Source organism: Erpetoichthys calabaricus, chromosome 4 (assembly GCF_900747795.2).
Source record: "Erpetoichthys calabaricus chromosome 4, fErpCal1.3, whole genome shotgun sequence".
Classification (NCBI taxonomy): domain Eukaryota; kingdom Metazoa; phylum Chordata; class Cladistia; order Polypteriformes; family Polypteridae; genus Erpetoichthys; species Erpetoichthys calabaricus.
Window position 1 is genome coordinate 331,178,896 of NC_041397.2, and position 18,493 is coordinate 331,197,388.

The 18,493-nt window shown below is 42.3% G+C and overlaps 1 protein-coding gene across 2 annotated transcripts; it reads left to right on the forward strand.

Moving 5' to 3' along the window:
• Positions 1 to 267: 267 nt before the first annotated feature.
• On the forward strand, positions 268 to 14,694 carry LOC127527353 (uncharacterized). 2 transcript variants are annotated; one of them, XM_051925893.1, is made up of 5 exons: positions 268 to 369; positions 1,957 to 2,042; positions 5,261 to 5,798; positions 9,847 to 9,893; positions 14,177 to 14,694. In XM_051925893.1, exons 2-5 carry the CDS (start codon positions 1,962 to 1,964, stop codon positions 14,612 to 14,614), a joined length of 1,104 nt encoding a protein of 367 aa, XP_051781853.1. In that variant the 5' UTR covers positions 268 to 369; positions 1,957 to 1,961; the 3' UTR covers positions 14,615 to 14,694. The 2 variants fall into 2 exon arrangements, with proteins under 2 accessions (XP_051781853.1, XP_051781852.1); XM_051925892.1 differs by having other exon boundaries at positions 276 to 373.
• The last annotated feature ends 3,799 nt before the right edge of the window (positions 14,695 to 18,493 follow it).

Genomic DNA, 18,493 nt, shown 5'->3' on the forward strand with positions numbered 1-18,493 from the left:
TTTCTAATGTTTAGATATACACATGTGATGACCAAACGGTGTCTGTTTCACCCACAGAGACTGAGGGTCACATACTAATAAGGCAGGCCCTGTGACAGAAGTGACAATCCCTGCCACTGTAACCCTGCAGCTCGATTCATCACGTAGGACTGAAGCCTCTGGAAAGTCAAACTCTGTTACAAGTTGTGCTAGAACACATAGACACAAAGAGACCCCCAGGCACTTCAAAGACACTCAGCACGTTCTGGTCTGCTCATTCTTGTTGGGCTCTGCCAACGGAATACTTCATTTCACACTTCTCTAACTAAGAGGACCTGAAGACTGTCTGTGTGGTGAAGAAGGAACTGCCAAGAAGTAAAGCAGGAGCTGGTGAGTCTACCAACTACCAAGTCTTTAATCACAACTGACCCTGAGATGTCCCAGTGCTTATGCTGGACACTGAGTGGTGGATCAGCAGTCTGCTTTGTATTTTATGAGCTGCATGTCACTTTATGCCACATTTGGACCACACAGAGGACAGTGAATAGATCTGAGGTTGTAAAGGTCTTCTTAACAGCGGCCATTTTTCTCTTTCTATTCAGTTATTGAAGCTTTAGTTTTTATTCTGTGGTCTTCTGAATGGTGAGTAGTTTGTACACACGAGTTTGTGATCTTATTGATGTGTTCATCCTGACACTTCACGTCCCTTACTGGTGTGGACTGTGTGTGTATAAGGGGGTCACACAAGTGCTGGCCCTCTTTCATTCGTCTCTCTCCTTTTATCTTTTGTTCTGTATTCTTGTTGCTTTCCACTCTTTTCCTCCTCTATTTCACTCACTCTCTTATTTCTCTTTTTCTAATTCCCTTTCCTTTGTTTCTAAGACACCACATTTTGCTGTAAATAGGAGAAGGAAAGAAGAAGAATGGGAATTCTGGAGTGAGGTGGTACCTGCTAGTTTTATATCACATAACACATAATTTCCCATGTCGTTTATTGAAAATGATTTAGAATTTGTGGAGTTAATCAACTTGCTAGAAATGTGGTGTAGAAAATCAGTGATTTGATACTCAAATGTCTAACCTCATCCGCTGTTACACCAAACGCTGCCATTAGAAAGTAGCAATGGCCGTATTGGATGGATAGGCAGAAGTCTTCTACTATAATGGTTTTAAATTAGGAAAGTCCTACCAGAGCTAAAGCTACGTGGATGGTGGCATTCACAGTTAGGGTCCAGGACCTGAGATGTTTTTAATAATTTGAATCTAGAGAGATGGATATGATGTGTACAGTTTTACTAAAGCTACGTGGATGGTGGCATTCACAGTTAGGGTCCAGGACCTGAGATGTTTTTAATAATTTGAATCTAGAGAGATGGATATGATGTGTACAGTTTTACTAAAGCTACGTGGATGGTGGCATTCACAGTTAGGGTCCAGGACCTGAGATGTTTTTAATAATTTGAATCTAGAGAGATGGATATGATGTACAGTTTTAAGATGAACAATAGCTAGTTTTGCATAGATTGATGAAGAAAGTCCACGTATATTATGAATAATCGAGTTCCATTCCTTACCTGACATATTAAGAGTGTTTAGTGGTGCACACCATGACATTAATTTGCTTTTTTGAGTTCCTCATCACCAGTGTGAGATCTTCTATGAATTTCCTCTCAGCTGACTTGTATAGCAGTATCCCTTCAGACGGTCTATTATTTTACTGGTAGCACTCCACAAACCCCAACTCCTTCTTTATTCTGTTCATCTTTTCCTGTCCTAAACTTTTCTTCAGATCCATGTGTTGTGGATGACATACTCTGTGTCGACATGAAAAGAAACATAAAAGAAAAAAGCAAGTCGGGTCACTTAAATGTCAAACAAGTGTGATATAAAGAACTCGGGACATTCAGAAAGAGAAGTAGGAATTGAAAAGTGAAGTCTGATGAGACCACATGTGTGTCCTCTTGTGTCCCTAAACAGAACAGATGGGGGTGACACTGAGTAACATCAAGAAGAGACTGGAGGAGGAAGGGGTGAAGATCAGGAGGGCATTCAAGATGCAGACGGTGAGTTAAATAAAGATGAGGATGACAATTTACAGCAAATCATGAAGTAATTAATTAAAACTAGATGAGCAGACAGAGTTTCATTAGGTTTGAAATCTTTAATTAAATAATATGAATAACATGAAACATCAGTAGATATAAAAACCACCCAAACAGCAGGAGTTAATCATGTATGAGCGAATTTCACAGCTGTACACTCTGAAACAATAAACACTGAGGACATTAAGCTAACCCACACAAGATGTCCATAGGACTTAGAAACAGCTGAGCTGCTCGCCCCATTAATTCTAGCAGCAGACTGCTCAACAAGAATAAGGTTAGCCTAGAAGGATTGTAGGAAATTAAAAAACTGAGTCAGGAGATTTCTAAGTCAAAACTCAGGCTAACTTTGCAGAAATTGTTCCTAAAAACAACAGAGGAAGGAGAAAGAGCAGAAAGATCCAAAAGAAGGAGAACTTGAGAAGTCAGTGGAATATTATAGGAGAGGACAATGAGACGGATGGAATAGAAAATATGGGCCTCAGAATAGAAATATACTAGCTGTCCCCCACAGCTAGTAGTGAAACAGGACAAACTTTAAACATAAATTAAAAAATAAAATGTAATTCTGGCCAAAGGGAAGGTAGGTACACTCTAACGTCAAACGTTGGCACGGTATCTGATCGTGTTCAGCTCTGTAAGAGACCCCGCGTGGGGAGAAAAGCATGTGGCCGTGATATCTCTGCCAATCAGGAGCTACCCTCTAAAACACACTAGGCTGTGATCTCTCTCAAAAACATTAAACGTTACTCCTTAACAATCTCTAGATGGTAATGTCTGCTGAACAAACAAACTAAGCGGAGGCAAGGTGTGCTACAGCACATGGTGAGAGGTATAGCGACTTGAACAGAGGCTGGCACGTGAGTGAGGAGGGCATCCCCTCCCCTCCCCTTGCCCTGCAGTGTCTCTCTTGGATTCATTGAAATAAATCGGTACTGCAAGTGTACTATGATACTTACTGCAATGAGAGAAGTCACAAAATCAGCCGGAATATTTAAGAAAATTATAGAAAACCCCCGATCTAAATCCAATAAGTAGTTGTTTTGTGAAAAGTGGACGGACATACAGACAGGCAGATTTTATAGATATATAGATTAAGGCCAAGCTGTGCCCAGACCAGCAATGAGATAGGGTCACCTCCTATAAAGAGACAGGGTTTACTAAACACGGGGGGACGTGAATGCGGACTTACTTCATGTTGATGTATTTTGTGCCAAACTGTGAGTGCATTCGATATTAATGATTCATCCATCCATTTCCCAACCCGCTGAAATCCGAACACAGGGTCATGCGGGTCTGCCAGAGCCAATTCCAGCCAACACAGGGCACAAGGCAGGAACCAATCCTGGGCAGGGTGCCAACCCACCGCAGGACACACACAAACACACCCACACACCAAGCACACACTAGGGCCAATTTAGGATCACCAATCCACCTAACCAGCATGTCTTTGGACTGTGGGAGGAAACCGGACCGCCCGGAGGAAACCCACGCAGACACGGGGAGAACATGCAAACTCCACGCAGGGAGGTCCCGGGAAGTGAACCCAGGTCTCCCAACTGCGAGGCAGCAGCGCTACCCACTGCGCCACTGTCCCACCCATTATTTTACAATATTATTATTAATTCATAATAGTAATAATAATTAATTTGCTTGGCTGTTTTAAATTCAGAAAATTCAAGTAGAGAAGTGGCAGATCTGGGTGGACCAGCTTAGATCCAAATAAAAACCAGGAGATTTTAGCCAAAGCCAAGCAGTTGTTAAGGTTAATGCCCAGTTGTGTAATTCCAAATCTGGGACCAATCTTCATTTTAATAAGGTCCAGTCTCGACAAGAACAATAGTAGAGGCCTGTGTGACCAGGAGGACAGAGAATCTTTAACACTCTTAAAACTGCACTGTTCATTTATTGAACTGATGTGATGTAAAGAAGAGAGCAGAATGATAATGCTATACCTGGACAAGGCTTTGAGGGAGCTAAATATGCCTATGGCATCAAGAAAGTCAGAGGTGGTGTTTCCAAGGAACATTAAGATGTCCTCAGCATGGAGAGGTTTAGTGGTGGGTATTGAGTACAACAAAGGGATCAATGAAGTCTGAGTTACAAAATACAACTGCTAGAAGCTCAAGGAGCAAACTAAACAGGATGGAACAAAGTAGAGTGTAGTTAGTGCCTCAGGCCCAAAGCCTGGCCAACAATTGTGTGTCCAAGATCATCAGAAGAAATTGGGTGATAGCTTGAACAATCAATATGCTCTTAGCCTTGATTTAGCAAGATGGTGATCAGGACTGTGTTAATGGAAATGACCAGTCCAGTGAAGGAGATAGCAGTTTTAAGTACTTGATAATGTTTCCAAAAGGCTGAGAGGAACTCTAGCAGGAACCCATCTGATAGTTTTCTGTCACAAAGTTGTGGTGATTTTTCTCTGTTGCTGATTTGCACATGACAAAGTTGTTAGCCCTGTGCCCAAACACCCATCCTGGATGACCAGTAGAACATTTTGGCCTGGTCACTAACTAGGGTGAGACTCTGGGGGTATCAAAGAGTCAGCCTAGGCCCAGAAGATCCAGAAGGTGGACTATCTCTTTTATCTTAGATGGCAACCAAGGAAACATAAAAGAGGTTTTGAAGAATAGGGGCAAAATAAATGTTTTAGAAGTTTACCTGGGAAGCCACAAAAGCCTCAAAGGTTTATTTCATGAGGACCCCACTCTGAGAACTTGAAAAACACCCATTGTCTCCCGAAGATAACAGTACCCCCTCAGTTAACTTGGCAAACAGGACTGACTTTGGGGCAGAATTGTGTAATCAAGAGCTAGAGTACAACTGGCATTAAAGGATCAATCTAACAAGTCCCTGTTTTGGTTTTTCCGAGGTCTTCTTGGTGGTTGTGGTACAAATATATTTATAGTGATTTAGGTGTTGTGTTTTATTCTCAAATTATAACATTTATAAATGTGTACTGAGCTCTGAGCAAATGTGGAACTGAATTAAACTTACTCCTTAGGATCGGACATCTCTTCTGTTATTGTATATTGTGTTGTCACGTCTTGATCTTCACTCTCTGGGCTCAGGTTTCACATCAACTATTTATCCATCAGATGTGTGTCCTGTGTGCTCACAGGTTTCACTTTAAATCTCTCCTCTTTCTCACCTTTGCCTGCTTCTCTCTCTCATAGGCAATGGCCGAAGCCGAACTATTTACATATCATGATGAGAATTCCTGCTCGGTGTGTCTGGACCCCCTGACTGACCCCGTGTCACTGCATTGTGGTCACAATTTCTGTCTGAAGTGCCTCACCAACCTCTGGGATCAAAGCCAAGTGTGCAGCTGTCCTGAGTGTGGAGAGTCCTTCCCAACGAGGCCTGTACTGCACATAAACACAGTGCTGAATGACACCATCAAGAAATTAAAGATGATGGCCATCGGTCCTCCTCCATCTCAAAATTATGCCGGCCCTGGAGATGTGGAGTGTCACGTCTGTCCCATGAAGAAGTTCAAAGCAGTGAAGTCCTGTCTGACCTGTATGGCGTCCTTCTGTCAGATTCACCTCAAGCCTCACTTTGAAAGAGAAGCCTTTAAAGACCATAAGCTGAGTGATCCAGATGGAAATCTTCAGGAGAAGCTCTGTGTGATACATCAGAAATATTTGGAAATATTTTGTAAAACAGACGAGATGTGTATCTGCGTGATGTGTGTGATGACCAGACACAACGGTCATGAAGTGGTCGAGCTGAAGACAAAAAGAGAAGAAAAACAGGTGAGTGGGGTTTAGTGTTTAATGGAAAAAATCAGAAGGTCACTATTTGAGTATAACTTGAGTTTATTTATAGAAAGGTTTCATTTAAAGTCTAAAATTGACATTTGATTTTATTAAAAGGTTGTTTGTTTGATCTCACACTAATGTGTTACTCCTGATATGCTATGTGGAGATGTGTGTTTGCATTTTCTTGAATCCCATCACTCTGCTTTCTGATCTTCACAGCTTGCTTCTAAATACTTCTCCACAATTGTACATCTGATCCTGTTCTGTTTATAAGCCTAAGATCCCTGACTGTTGTTTAATGCTCACTGAAGCTGACGTCGTATCAGGTGCCTTCTAGCTGAAAGAAATGTCAGAAGTGGTGACTGCAGTTACTGATCTTGTTACATCAGTAAAAATGGCAGCTAGCTATGTTAAATTGCACAACGAGGTGACAGCTTTCCAGCACAGTTTCACACTTTCAGAGAATTGAGTGATCAGCCCTTTATCTGAGAGCCAGCAACAGGCTGTCTGACGGAGCCGGTGCTGTATGAAGGGTTACCAGGGACTGAGATTGTTCAATTACAATCTCTGCCCTCTTTTTGTTGTTTTGTTTTTTCTATTCTGTCCTGATACATAAAACACAAGACACAACACAGGACATCACACAGACGAGCCTCTCTTCTGCTTTCGAGGTCCAAAACACCTGTGTCCCCTGTTACTAGTCAGTGCATTATAAGCATTGGAAGTCCAGGTGGGTGCTCATCGGTTGTCAGCCTCTAACTCTTTAAGATGAAGAAAGTGAAGTCTAACTGAAAATCATCTGTAGACAAGATGGTCGTGCAGGTTCTTCACTCTAATAAGGTGCAGCTTCTCAGGTCTTCAATGGCCGTCACATTTAAATAACAGTTGCCCAAGTACCGATAGGATTTCTCCTTTTGGTTTTTTGTTCTCAATGAGGCTGTGGCTACCGCTGTTTAAAGTATAAAAGAAGCACACACAAAGGTTCATATAATATCCAAAATTATTAACCTCAGTTGGAATATATTTGAATATTTAGTTGTTTCAATATGAATATTCGAGGCCCTGTTATATAAAGCTTGGTGTTGCCCTCAGGTCCTCGCTAAGGTGATTCTTCATGACTGTGCCTTTGATGCCCTTAAGATCTTGTGATTAATAATTCCCCTTTATTATCCAGTTAGTTTTCTCTCTGTGTTATTCTGGGATTTTCTTTATGTGAGTCAGTTAGTTCTTTCAGACTATTTCTGTTACTTTAAAGATAAAATCCTTTCACTGTTCCTTTCTGCTTGAGAATCTAATATGTAAAGCTCAAAATCGGTGTGTGTTTGTATTTGTCTTGTATACAAATCCACATCGATGGACCAGTCTCTGCCAAAATTTGCACACCTACCTCACCTACCATAGACTATGTCCTGACCCTCAGGGCGAGGGGGTTCCCTTATTTACTGGGAGTCACCCTGACTTACTACAGTAGGTACCCTTAGATGGGTACCAAAAGTTGTTTACTGCAGTGGAGTTGCATTTCTCTATTTTATCCTGGGCCCTGGGATGTCAAAGTAAAATTCTCAAAGCCAATTTAGGATAAGAAAAATGGCTTCATTGATACACGAGTGGAGTCATTCAGTGCATTGAAGGAAATGATAGGACCGACTGACTTAGAGCTGTTGATTACACTTCTTAAATACACTTGTTAATTTCAGAAGTGTGCGATTAGCTTCATCTCTCATGTCCTTCCAAGTCACTGATAAACAGACCCTCGGAGTCAACATTCTGTTACACTCCATTATACTCGTAAGGTTGCCGGTTTGAATCCCATAAATGCCAAAAAGGGACTCTGCTCTGTTGGGCCCTTAAGTAAGGCCCTTAACCCGCAATTGCTGAGCGCTCTGAGTAGTGAGAAAAGCGCTACATAAATGCAAAGAATTATTATTATTATTATTATTATTATTACTCATTCCGCTGTCAATACTTAACCTTGTGCTAAAGTAGCAGCAGGACTGGGTGACAGATCAAGAGGTTTGAATTAAAGTCCTGTGTGAGAGTGATAAAGGCAAAAGCTAACAGTTAACAAAAATAGAAGTAATAATATTCTATTCTAATAGAATTCTATCCTATTTCTATTTTCTATTTTATTTCTAATTCTATTCTAATAATATAAATATAATCAATTAGTGCAAATCATATTTAACAGTAAAATATCACAATTCCTGCGGTGGGCTGGCGCCCTGCCTGGGATTTGTTCCTGCCTTGAGCCCTATGTTGGCTGGGATTGGCTCCAGCAGACCCCTGTGACCCTGTAGTTAGGTTATAGTGGGCTGAATAATGGATGGATGGATTGATATCACAATTCCCCCATTTTGTTCTTCTAGAACAACAATAATCAATAAGCATTTACTTCAAGTCGCTGATTCAGGTAGGTCCAGATTTGCAAAAGGCAGTTGACGAGGTAGGTCCAGATTTACAAAAGGCAGTTGACGGGATGAGGCTACATAGATAACTAAACCAGCAGGATCGATTATGCAGTGGTTCACCATGTCTTGGGGCTAAGAGCTCAGCAGGTGAAGTGGGACACATCTGAAGGTTTCCTTCAAAAGGACTTCACTTGAGTGGTGCTGAGCTCTACAGGCTATGAGAGTCAAACTGAGAGACTTACTGAGAGAAAGAGAATTTGTGTAATGAAGATCTGAAGTGTGGCTGGAATGTAAAGATCAGTTAAACAGTGTGGTGGTCTGGGTGGGCCACAGCTGCCATTTCTCATGATGTTGGTATCCCTCTTGTACCCGAACTGTTGACAGTGCAAATGTGCTTTTATTATCAAACAAAAGTCAAACAAACTCCAAAGTGCAGATGTGCAGTTCACCATAAGAAATAAAAATAAATAAATGCTGTGCTTCTGGACAATACAAACACTAATACATAAGTTAAAAAGCCCAGTCTAAATCCATGCAGATATCGGACTCAGCTCCATTTTTTCCAGCCCAGCACCTCTTTCTCTATGTGTCTCCCTAGCTCACCCCATCCCATCGGGTGTTCTTAGCTGGCAGAGACCCTCCTCAGCTCTTTGCCAGGCTTCTTCTGCCCACCACTGACATGTGACCTCCAGAATGTCAATCAGCAATCAGCTCGCCTCCCCACCGACATCCTGCAGCACTGCAGAGCTCCCACTCCCCCACGCACCATCACGGACCCCTCACTACAAACAGCTTCTGTCTCAGTCTGCTGAGGACCACCTGGTGCTGGTCACAATACACATTTAATAACATTGAGTTAGGTACAGTTTTAGTTTCATTTTTTTACATTGATAAATGTGTACAAAGCTCTGAGTCTGTCTAATTTGTTACAAACGTATATTAAATTTATTTGAATTAAACATTATCTGACAGCCAGCTCTGATTCCTAACGTCTGTCCACTCAGATGTCCTCTCTGTCTGCTCTCGGGTGTCTCTTTAAATCTTCCATTTGTCTTACTGATTCTTTCTGCTTCTTTGGATTACAGGATGAGTTCACCTGCTCATTGTGTCTGGAGACCCTGAGTGACCCCGTCTTGATCCCCTGTGGTCACAATTTCTGTCTGAAGTGCCTCCCTGACCACTGGGAACAAAACCAAGAGTTCAGCTGTCCTCAGTGCAGAGAGATCTTCACTACAAGACCTGAACTGCACATTAACACTGAGCTGAATGAAGATATCAAGAAAATAAAGAAGACGCCCATCGGTCCTCCTCCATCTCAAAATTATGCCGGCCCTGGAGATGTGGAATGTCATGTCTGTCCCATGAAGAAGTTCAAAGCAGCGAAGACCTGTCTGACCTGTATGGCGTCCTTCTGTCAGATTCACCTCAAGCCTCACTTTGAAAGAGCTGCCTTGAAAGGCCATAAGCTGAGTGATCCAGACGGAAATCTTCAGGAGAAGCTCTGTGTCATTCATCAGAAATGTCTGGAAATATTTTGTAAAACAGACGAGATGTGTATCTGCGTGATGTGTGTGATGACCAGACACAAAGGTCATGAAGTGGTCGAGCTGAAGACAAAAAGAGAAGAAAAAAAACAGGTGAGTGGGGTTTGGGTTTAATGGAGAAAATCAAAAGGTCACTATTTGTGTAGAACTTGAATTTATTTCTAGAAAGGTTTCATTTAAAGTCTAAAATTGACATTTGCTTGTAATAGAAAGGTTGTTTGTTTGACCTCACACTAATCGTGTTACTCCTGATATGCTATGTGCAGATTTGTGTTTGCATCAATTACAAAGTCAACCTTTGTGTCATTTTGAATGGTTAGCTCATTATCGTCATTAGTAAAACTTATCATCCACACCCCTTCAGAGCGCAGTATGAAACTGATTTACTTCAATCCCATCACTCTGCTTTCTGATCTTCACAGCTTGTTTTTAAATACTTCTCCAGTGCCCTTATAATATACAATTGTGCATCTGATTCTGTTCTGATTCATTTATAAGCCTAAGATCCCTGACTGTTGTTTAATGCTCAGTGAAGCTGACGTCATATCAGGTGCCTTCTAGCTGAAGGAAATATCAGAAGTGGTGACTGCAGTTACTGATCTTGTTACTGAAGCCTGTCAGTTTACATCAGTAAAAATGGCAGCTAGCTATGTTAAATTGCACAACGAGGTGACAGCTTTCCAGCACAGTTTCACACCTTCAGAGAATTGAGTGATCAGCCCTTTATCTGAGAGCCAGCAACAGGCTGTCTGACGGAGCCAGTGCTGTATGAAGGGTTACCAGGGACTGAGAGTTCAATTACAATCTCTGCCCTCCTTTTGTTGCTTTGTTTTTTCTATTCTGTCGTGGTACATAAAACACAAGACACAACACAAGACATCACACAGACGAGCCTCTCTTCTGCTTTCGAGGTCCAAAACACCTGTGTCCCCTGTTACTAGTCAGTGCATTATAAGCATTGGACGTCCAGGTGGGTGCTCATCGGTTATCAGCCTCTAACTCTTACGATGAAGAAAATGAAGTCTGCAACTGAAAATCACCTGTAGATAAGACGGTCGTGCAGGTTCTTCACTCTAATAAGGTGCAGCTTCTCAGGTCTATAATGCCCATCACATTTAAATAAGTTGCCCAAGTACCACTAGGATTTCTCCTTTTGGTATTTGTTCTCCCTGTGGCTGTGGCTGCCACTGTTTAAAGTATAAATGAAGCGCACACAAAGGTACATATAATATCCAAAATTATTAACCTTAGTTGAAATATATTTGAATATTTAGTTGTTTTCAATTTGAATATTTGAGGCCCAGTTATATAAAGCTTGGTGTCGCCCTCAGGTCCTCGCTAAGGTGGTTCTTCATGACTGTGCCTTTGATGCCCTTAACATCTTGTGCTTAATAATTCCCCTTTATTATCCAGTTAGTTTTCTCTCTGTATTATTATGGGATTTTCTTTATGTGAGTCAATTAGTTCTTTCAGACTTTTTCTATCACTCAAGATAAAATCCTTTCACTATTCCTTTCTGCTTGAGAATCTAATATGTAAAACTCAAAATCGGTGTGTGTGTGTATATTTGTCTCGTATAGAAATCCACATCGTTGGACCAGTCTCTGTCAAAATTTTCCCACCTCCCTCATTTGATCAGAGGAAGACAATACACTATGTCCTGACCCTGAGGGCGAGGGGATTCTTATTTACTGGGAGTCACCCTGACTTACTACAGTAGGTACCCTTAGATGGGTACCAAATGTTGTTTGCTGCAGTGGATTTGCATTTCTCTATTTTATCCTGGGCCCTGGGATGTCAAAGTCAAATCTCAAAGCCAATTCAGGATAAGAAAAATGGCTTCATTGATACGTGAGTGGAGTCATTCAGTGCATTGAAGGAAATGACTGACTGATTTAGAGCTGATGATTACACTTCTTAAATATACTTGTTAATTTCAGAAGTGTGCGATTAGCTTCATCTCTCATGTCCTTTGCAAGGTACTGATAAATAGACCCTCGGAGTCAGCATTCTGCTACACTCCATTATACTCATTCAGCTATCAATACACTTAATCTTGTGGTAAAGTATTAGTGGGACTGGGTCCCAGATCAAGAGGTTTGAATTAAAGTCCTGTGTGAGAGTGATAAAGGCAAAAGCTAACAGTTAACAAAAATAGAAGAAATACAATATATAATCAATTAGTGCAAATCAAATTTAACAGTAAAATATCACAATTCCCCCATTTTGCTCTTCTAGAACAATAATCAATAAGCATTTACTTCAAGTAGCTGATTCAGGTAGGTCCAGATTAGCAAAAGGCAGCTGGCGTGATAAGGCAACATAACTAATATCAGGAGGGAGAGCAAAAGTGTCTGCCATGATGTCAATGACAGGTGCCATAAAGGCTTCATGGTACATTTAAAAACACAGTAGCACAAAAGAATGATGATGACAGAAGTTACTAACCAACAAATACTGGAAAGAAAAAAATAATTAAACCAGTCAGTATTCAGTCCTAATGACCAACTGAGAGCAAAGACTGGATCAGCTACATAAAGAATCTTCAAGGCCCGGTCAAATATATTGTGAGGTGTCCCAATGTAGGAACAACATTTCTGTCCTATCACATTACAGGTGCCCCCATGGGCTGCCAAGAACACATCCAGGACCATTGGGTTTTGCAGAGTCACAGTTCGTTTATGGAGAGCCTCAGCTGAGTGTTCTTGAAGGGCTTCAAAGGCGAGATAATCCTCCAGTTGGCAGTTCACTTGTGTTGCTTCATAGAGCAGGATAGGAGCCATCTGAGAAACTGAGATGGAGTAACATTTATTCTGAGACAGAGATGGAACATGGCCTGATCGAACAGTCACATGAGGAAGCACAAAGACTCCAGGCAGCCACATTTAAGGGCGACAGCCACAGAGAAACTAGATGTCATTTGGTGCCTTTGGTCTGTTGGTGAGCGTAGCTGGGATTCAAACCCCAGAAAGGTAAAATGTACAAAAAATCTCCTCACAAAGGTGAGGGTCTACTTTGGCAGTTCTAAGCATTTCCTACATAAGTGGAGGTGAATGAACAGGACTTCATAAAGCTGCACACCTTTGGGAGTGAAAAGGCAGAGTGGCTTAGTGCCACTGGTGAAGTGAGATTTTCCAGTTGTGTGAAAGTCTATAATTATATTTAGAAAATATTGCAGTCTGGTGTAGTTTCTGAAGGTTAAATTTGTCTCTCCAGTTTGGTTCAAGAGACAATGATGACAAATGGAAATGTTACCATTCACTTTAACATAGTCCCATCAATAAATAAACCAGCAAGATCGATTATGCACTGGCTCACCACGTCTTGATCAAGCTCAGGTGGGCCAAGAGCATTTCATTTAGTCCTCCTCTAAGGAATGATGAAGGGGCATGAAAGGACATTTTGAACACAACCATTAAAGGGTTAAGAGCTCAGCAGGTGAAGCGGGACACATCTGAAGGTTTCATTCAAAAGGACCTCACTTGAGTGGTGCTGAGCTCTGCAGGCTATGAGAGTCAAGTGACAGAGGAGGACTTGCTGAGAGAAGGAGAATTTGTGTAATGAAGAGCAAGATCTGAAGTGTGGCTGAAATGTAAAGATCAGTTAAACAGTGTGGTGGTCTGGGTGGGCCACAGCTGCCATGTCTCATGATGCTGGTGTCCTTCTTGTACCCAGAACTGTTGACAGTGCAAATGTGCTTTTATTATCAAACAAAAGGCAAACAAACTCCAAAGTGCAGATGTGCAGTTCACCATAAGAAATAAAAATAAATAAATGCTGTGCTTCTGGACAATACAAACACTAATACATATGTTAAAAATCCCAGTCTAAATCCATGCAGATATCGGACTCAGCTCCATTTCTTCCAGCCCAGCACCTCTTTCTCTATGTGTCCCCCCAGCTCACCCCATCGGGTGTTCTTAGCTGGCAGAGACCCTCCTCAGCTCTCTGCCAGAATCCTTCTGCCCACCACTGACATGTGACCTCCAGAATGTCAATCAGCTCGCCTCCCCACCGACATCCTGCAGCACTGCAGGTCTCCCACTCCCCCACGCACCATCACGGACCCCTCACTACAAACAGCTTCTGTCTCAGTCTGCTGAGGACCACCTGGTGCTGGTCACAATACAAATTTGATAAAACAACACCTAACTCAGTTTTATTTTCATTTTTTTCCATTGATAAATGTGTACAAAGCTCTGAGTCTGTCTAATTTGTTACAAACATATGTTAAATTTATTTGAATTAAACATTAACAAACAGCCAGCCCTGATTCCTAACGTCTGTCTCCTCAGATGTCCTCTCTGTCTGCTCTCAGGTGTCTCTTTAAATCTCCCATTTGTCTGACTGATTCTTTCTGCTTCTTTGGATTACAGGATGAGTTCACCTGCTCGCTGTGTCTGGAGATCCTGAGTGACCCCGTCTTGATCCCCTGTGGTCACAATTTCTGTCTGAAGTGCCTCCCTGACTACTGGGAACAAAACCAAGAGTTCAGCTGTCCTCAGTGCAGAGAGATCTTCACCACGAGGCCTGAACTGCACATTAACACTGAGCTGAATGAAGACATCAAGAAAATAAAGATGGCGATATTCAGTCCTCTTCCATCTCAGAATTATGCCGGCTCTGGAGACAGAGCAGAAGAGTCCTATCTGATGTGTGCGGTCTCCTACTGTCAGACTCCCCTGAAGCCACACTTTGAAGCCGGAGCCTCAAAGGACGACACGCTGACTGATCCAGTTAGAAATCTGAAGGAGAAGTTCTGTGAAGAGCATCAGGAGAGTCTGAAGATGTTTTGCAAAACTGCCGAGTTGTAAAGATGTGAAGGATGTCACTTCCCACGTTAAAGGAAGGCAATCTCCTAAGGAAGAACATCCTACTCTGTGCTTTCTTCTGTACTTTCTCTGTTTGCTGAGACCAGTCCACAATATCATTGATGTGGACCCCCAAATACCTGTAGGAGTGACTCACTTTCCTCCATGTTTTACTTGTCATTTATTCAGATAGTATGGCCCTCTTTTTATTTTCTAGCCCCCAACATTAACTCAATCTGCAGGTTGGCACCTGATGTTTTGAATGAGATCAGTGAGCACAACGTTCCTTAATGGACGTTTCATGTTCATTTTCAGGTTTTGTTTGACTCCATAGCTTTTAGTGTTCCCCTGGTTGAGAGAGTGCAGTTTTAATTATTGTGATTGCTGTTCTTTAGACATATTTTCTACATCTTAACAAATTTTTAGTTCTGTGTGATCTACTAGACTTTTGCTTTTCATTCTGAACCACTAGGATTCTAACAATATGGTTTCACTTATAAAAGTTTATTTTGAAGGATGGAATAATTTAGGACATAATGGCGTTCTGCTGAGGCCGTTTCTCTGCTCACTTCTGCTGCCTCACAGATCCAGTGTCCTCCATTCTTTCAGCAGGTGTAGTTTGTGTTTTTTCTCCGTCCCATTGTGGGTTTTCCTCAGGATGATCTGTTGGCAGGGACTCTAATTAAATTGGCCCACTACGATTGTGAGTGTTGGTTTGTGTGGTCCAGTATTGGACTGGCACACTGTCCAGGAGTGTTTCTTGTCAGGATGAATTTTTGAGAATATTCTCACCCAGCAGAGGTAGAACTCATCACTTTAAACTTTTCCAATCTAGTTTTTGTCATCACGGACTCATATTAAAGAGTTCACTGCCGTCGAGTGTGTTAAAGTATTATCGAGTGTGTTAAAGTATTAAACGCAGCAGGTCCAGACCACTGGGGCCTCTCAACATTGTGCTGTCCAATTAGGACACAATGAGGTGAACAGCAGTGAGAGTCAAGGAAGGACAAGTGACTGAAGGAGAGCCGTCCTGACAGACCCACCAGCAGAGTGGCTTACACTTTTATGCTCGTGTGTGTTTGTTGGTTACTCATCAAATTCCTGCATAGTATTGTAACATGAAATCCTTCGTCTAATCCACAGATGACTCTGTACTATTACATCTGATCCATATGTTTGCTGCTTTTCCTTAATAAATGTTAACCCTCTGGTTCAAATGTAACCCATTCAGACTCCTTTGTTCTATATCATATATTAAATCTTCTGATATCCTCACTCTTACCTGGACTTGTGCATAAGATATCTGAGATGACCTCCGTGTCAGTTCTGCTCCTCCACTTAGAACCCAGCTGCTTAAATTTGGATGACACAGGTTACTGCCTGCTCTTATATATGTCATTTATTTCATCCCAGGCAATGACGACTGAATTAATCCCATTTCTTGCCAAAAGTCCCTTCTACCCATCAAGGAAGCTTTTCTACCTGTTAACCAGTGAAGCAATACATAATATGAGACTTCAGTCCTATCGTACACCTATCGTATCTCTGGTCCAGTAGTGTTCCCTAATGTCACTACTTCACCTTCTTTGTGCACTGGTTTGGATGGCACTTTTTGGGACTTCTCATTCCTGCCTTGCCACTTCAGAGTTTTCAGATTAGCCATCTAGTTCCACAAGCTCCTGAAAACAGGTGGACACCTCCAACTCTGGGCTAGATGCATGTGGGCATTATGTACCACTGTGTGTGAAATTCAGACCATGACCCATCGTCCAGTGCCACTTTAAGAGTGCACACTATCAAGACCCCTTGTGTAAGTTCAATTCTCTAGAACAATGCGAGCTAATTACTTCGTCATCCTCCTCAAGTTTGGTGATCCTGAGCTGGAGGCGCTGGACTAGTTGGCATCTCCCACAGATGTTGGACCCAGGAAAACGAGCCTTCAAAAAAATCTATTTGGGTGGCTCTCTAAAACTCATTTTAAAATCATTTTTCATATACTGTACACTTCACCTTACTACAGTAGTTATATAAAACTACTTTGTGTCCATATCTATTAAAAATAATTTCACGTTTGTTTGATTCTCATGCACTGTCGCAGCCTGCTGGGTGTGTCTTGATCGGTTCTGAACTCTCCCATAACTCCTGATTTCTCCCCTAAAGGACACTCTCTTCACTCCTTTCTTTTTAATACCTCTACACACACCTGGCCTGATTTAATGTTCTCCTTAATTCCTGATCTGCTCCTTCTAGCCCAAATGCTCTCCTGCTTGAGTGTGATGTAACTGAATTAACTAACAAACTTTTTCTGTACTTTAATGCCTTCCATCTTGAGAGCCATGCTTAATTCTTCTAACATCTATGTTGAGGTGTTCTCTACCAGTTGCATAAGAGTATCATGGCCAGCACCGCAAGTGTCAATCCCAGACCCTTTATAATATGAAGAACAAGCACTTTGGTGGTGTGTGACTTCAATAAACTTCAGGTCAATGGTTACTCTCAGTCCCCTCCAAGACTTGGGCACTTGAACCTGAAATGTACAGTCATCTTGAGACCACCCTCTGATGAAGAAGAAAATGGGAACTAAAATGTGATAGAAACAAGTGTCATCTAGAAAGGAACATGGGAAAAATACAGCAAACAGATTTAATAAATTAACAAATAATCATTAGAATACATGTATACTGCTCAAAAAAATGAAAGGAACCCTTTTGAATCCGAGTGTAGCATCAAGTCAATGACACTTGTGGGCTATTGATCTGGTCAGTGAAGTAGCAGAGGGGCTTGTTCATCTGTTTCAGCTGCTTTGGTGCACTAGAGGGGCAACAATGAGACGACCCCCAAACAGGAATGAATGGTTTAACAGGTGGAGGGAGCCCACTGACATTTTTCCCTCCTCATCTGTTTTGTCACACATTTTGCTTTTGGCTACGGTCAGTGTCACTACTGGTAGCATGAGGCCATACCTGGACCATACAGAGCTGGCACAGGTAGTCCAACTTCTCCAGGATGGCAGGCACATCAATACGTGCCATTGCCAGAAGGTTTGCTGTGTCTCCCAGCACAGTCTCAAGGGCATGGAGGAGATTCCAGGAGACAGACAGGCAGTTACACTAGGAAAGCTGGACAGGGCCCCACATAGAAGATCCTTTACCCATCAGCAGGACCCACTGGTATCTGCTCCTTTGGGCAAGGTGGAACAGAATCAGCACTGCCAGAGCCTACAAAATGACCTCCAGCAGGCAGGCAGGCAGGCCAATGGTGTGAATGTCTCTCACCCAACAATCAGAAACAGACTTCATGAGGGTGGCCTGAGGGCCTGACATCCTCTAGTGGGCCTTGTGCTCACTGCCCACCCTGCACCATGGAGCTTGATTGGTATTTGCCATAGAATACCAGCATTGGCAGGTTCAACACTGGCATCCTGTGCTTTTCACAGATGAGAGCAGGTTCACCCTGAGCACATGTGACAGACGTGAAAGGGTCTGGAGAAGCCTTGGAGAATGTTATGCTGCCTGTAACATCATTCAGCATGACCGGTTTGGTGGTAGGTCAGTGATGGTCTGGAGAGGCATATCCATAGAGGGACGCACAGACCTCTACAGGCTAGACAACGGCACCCTGACTGCCATTAGGTATTGGGAGGAAATCCTTGGACCCATTGTCAGACCCTATGCTAGTGCAGTGCCTCCTGGGTTCCTCCTGGTGCATGACAATGTCCAGCCTCATGTGGCGAGAAGATGAATGGAATTGATACCATTGACTGGCCCACACACTCACTCACCTGACCTCAATCTAATAGAACACCTCTGGGTGGGACATTATGTTTCGGTCCATCCGATGCCGCCAGGTTGGACCTCAGGCTCTCCAGGAGCTCAGTGATGC

What these genes read in the sequence shown, in the direction of transcription:
- LOC127527353 (XM_051925893.1), top strand. Translation starts at nt 1,962, where the DNA reads ATGGGGGTGACACTGAGTAACATCAAGAAGAGACTGGAGGAGGAAGGG. An exon ending in GGGCATTCAAGATGCAGACG is followed by an intron (nt 2,043 to 5,260) that starts GTGAGTTAAATA and finishes TCTCTCTCATAG; the next exon opens with GCAATGGCCGAAGCCGAACT. An exon ending in AAAGAGAAGAAAAAAAACAG is followed by an intron (nt 9,894 to 14,176) that starts GTGAGTGGGGTT and finishes TTTGGATTACAG; the next exon opens with GATGAGTTCACCTGCTCGCT.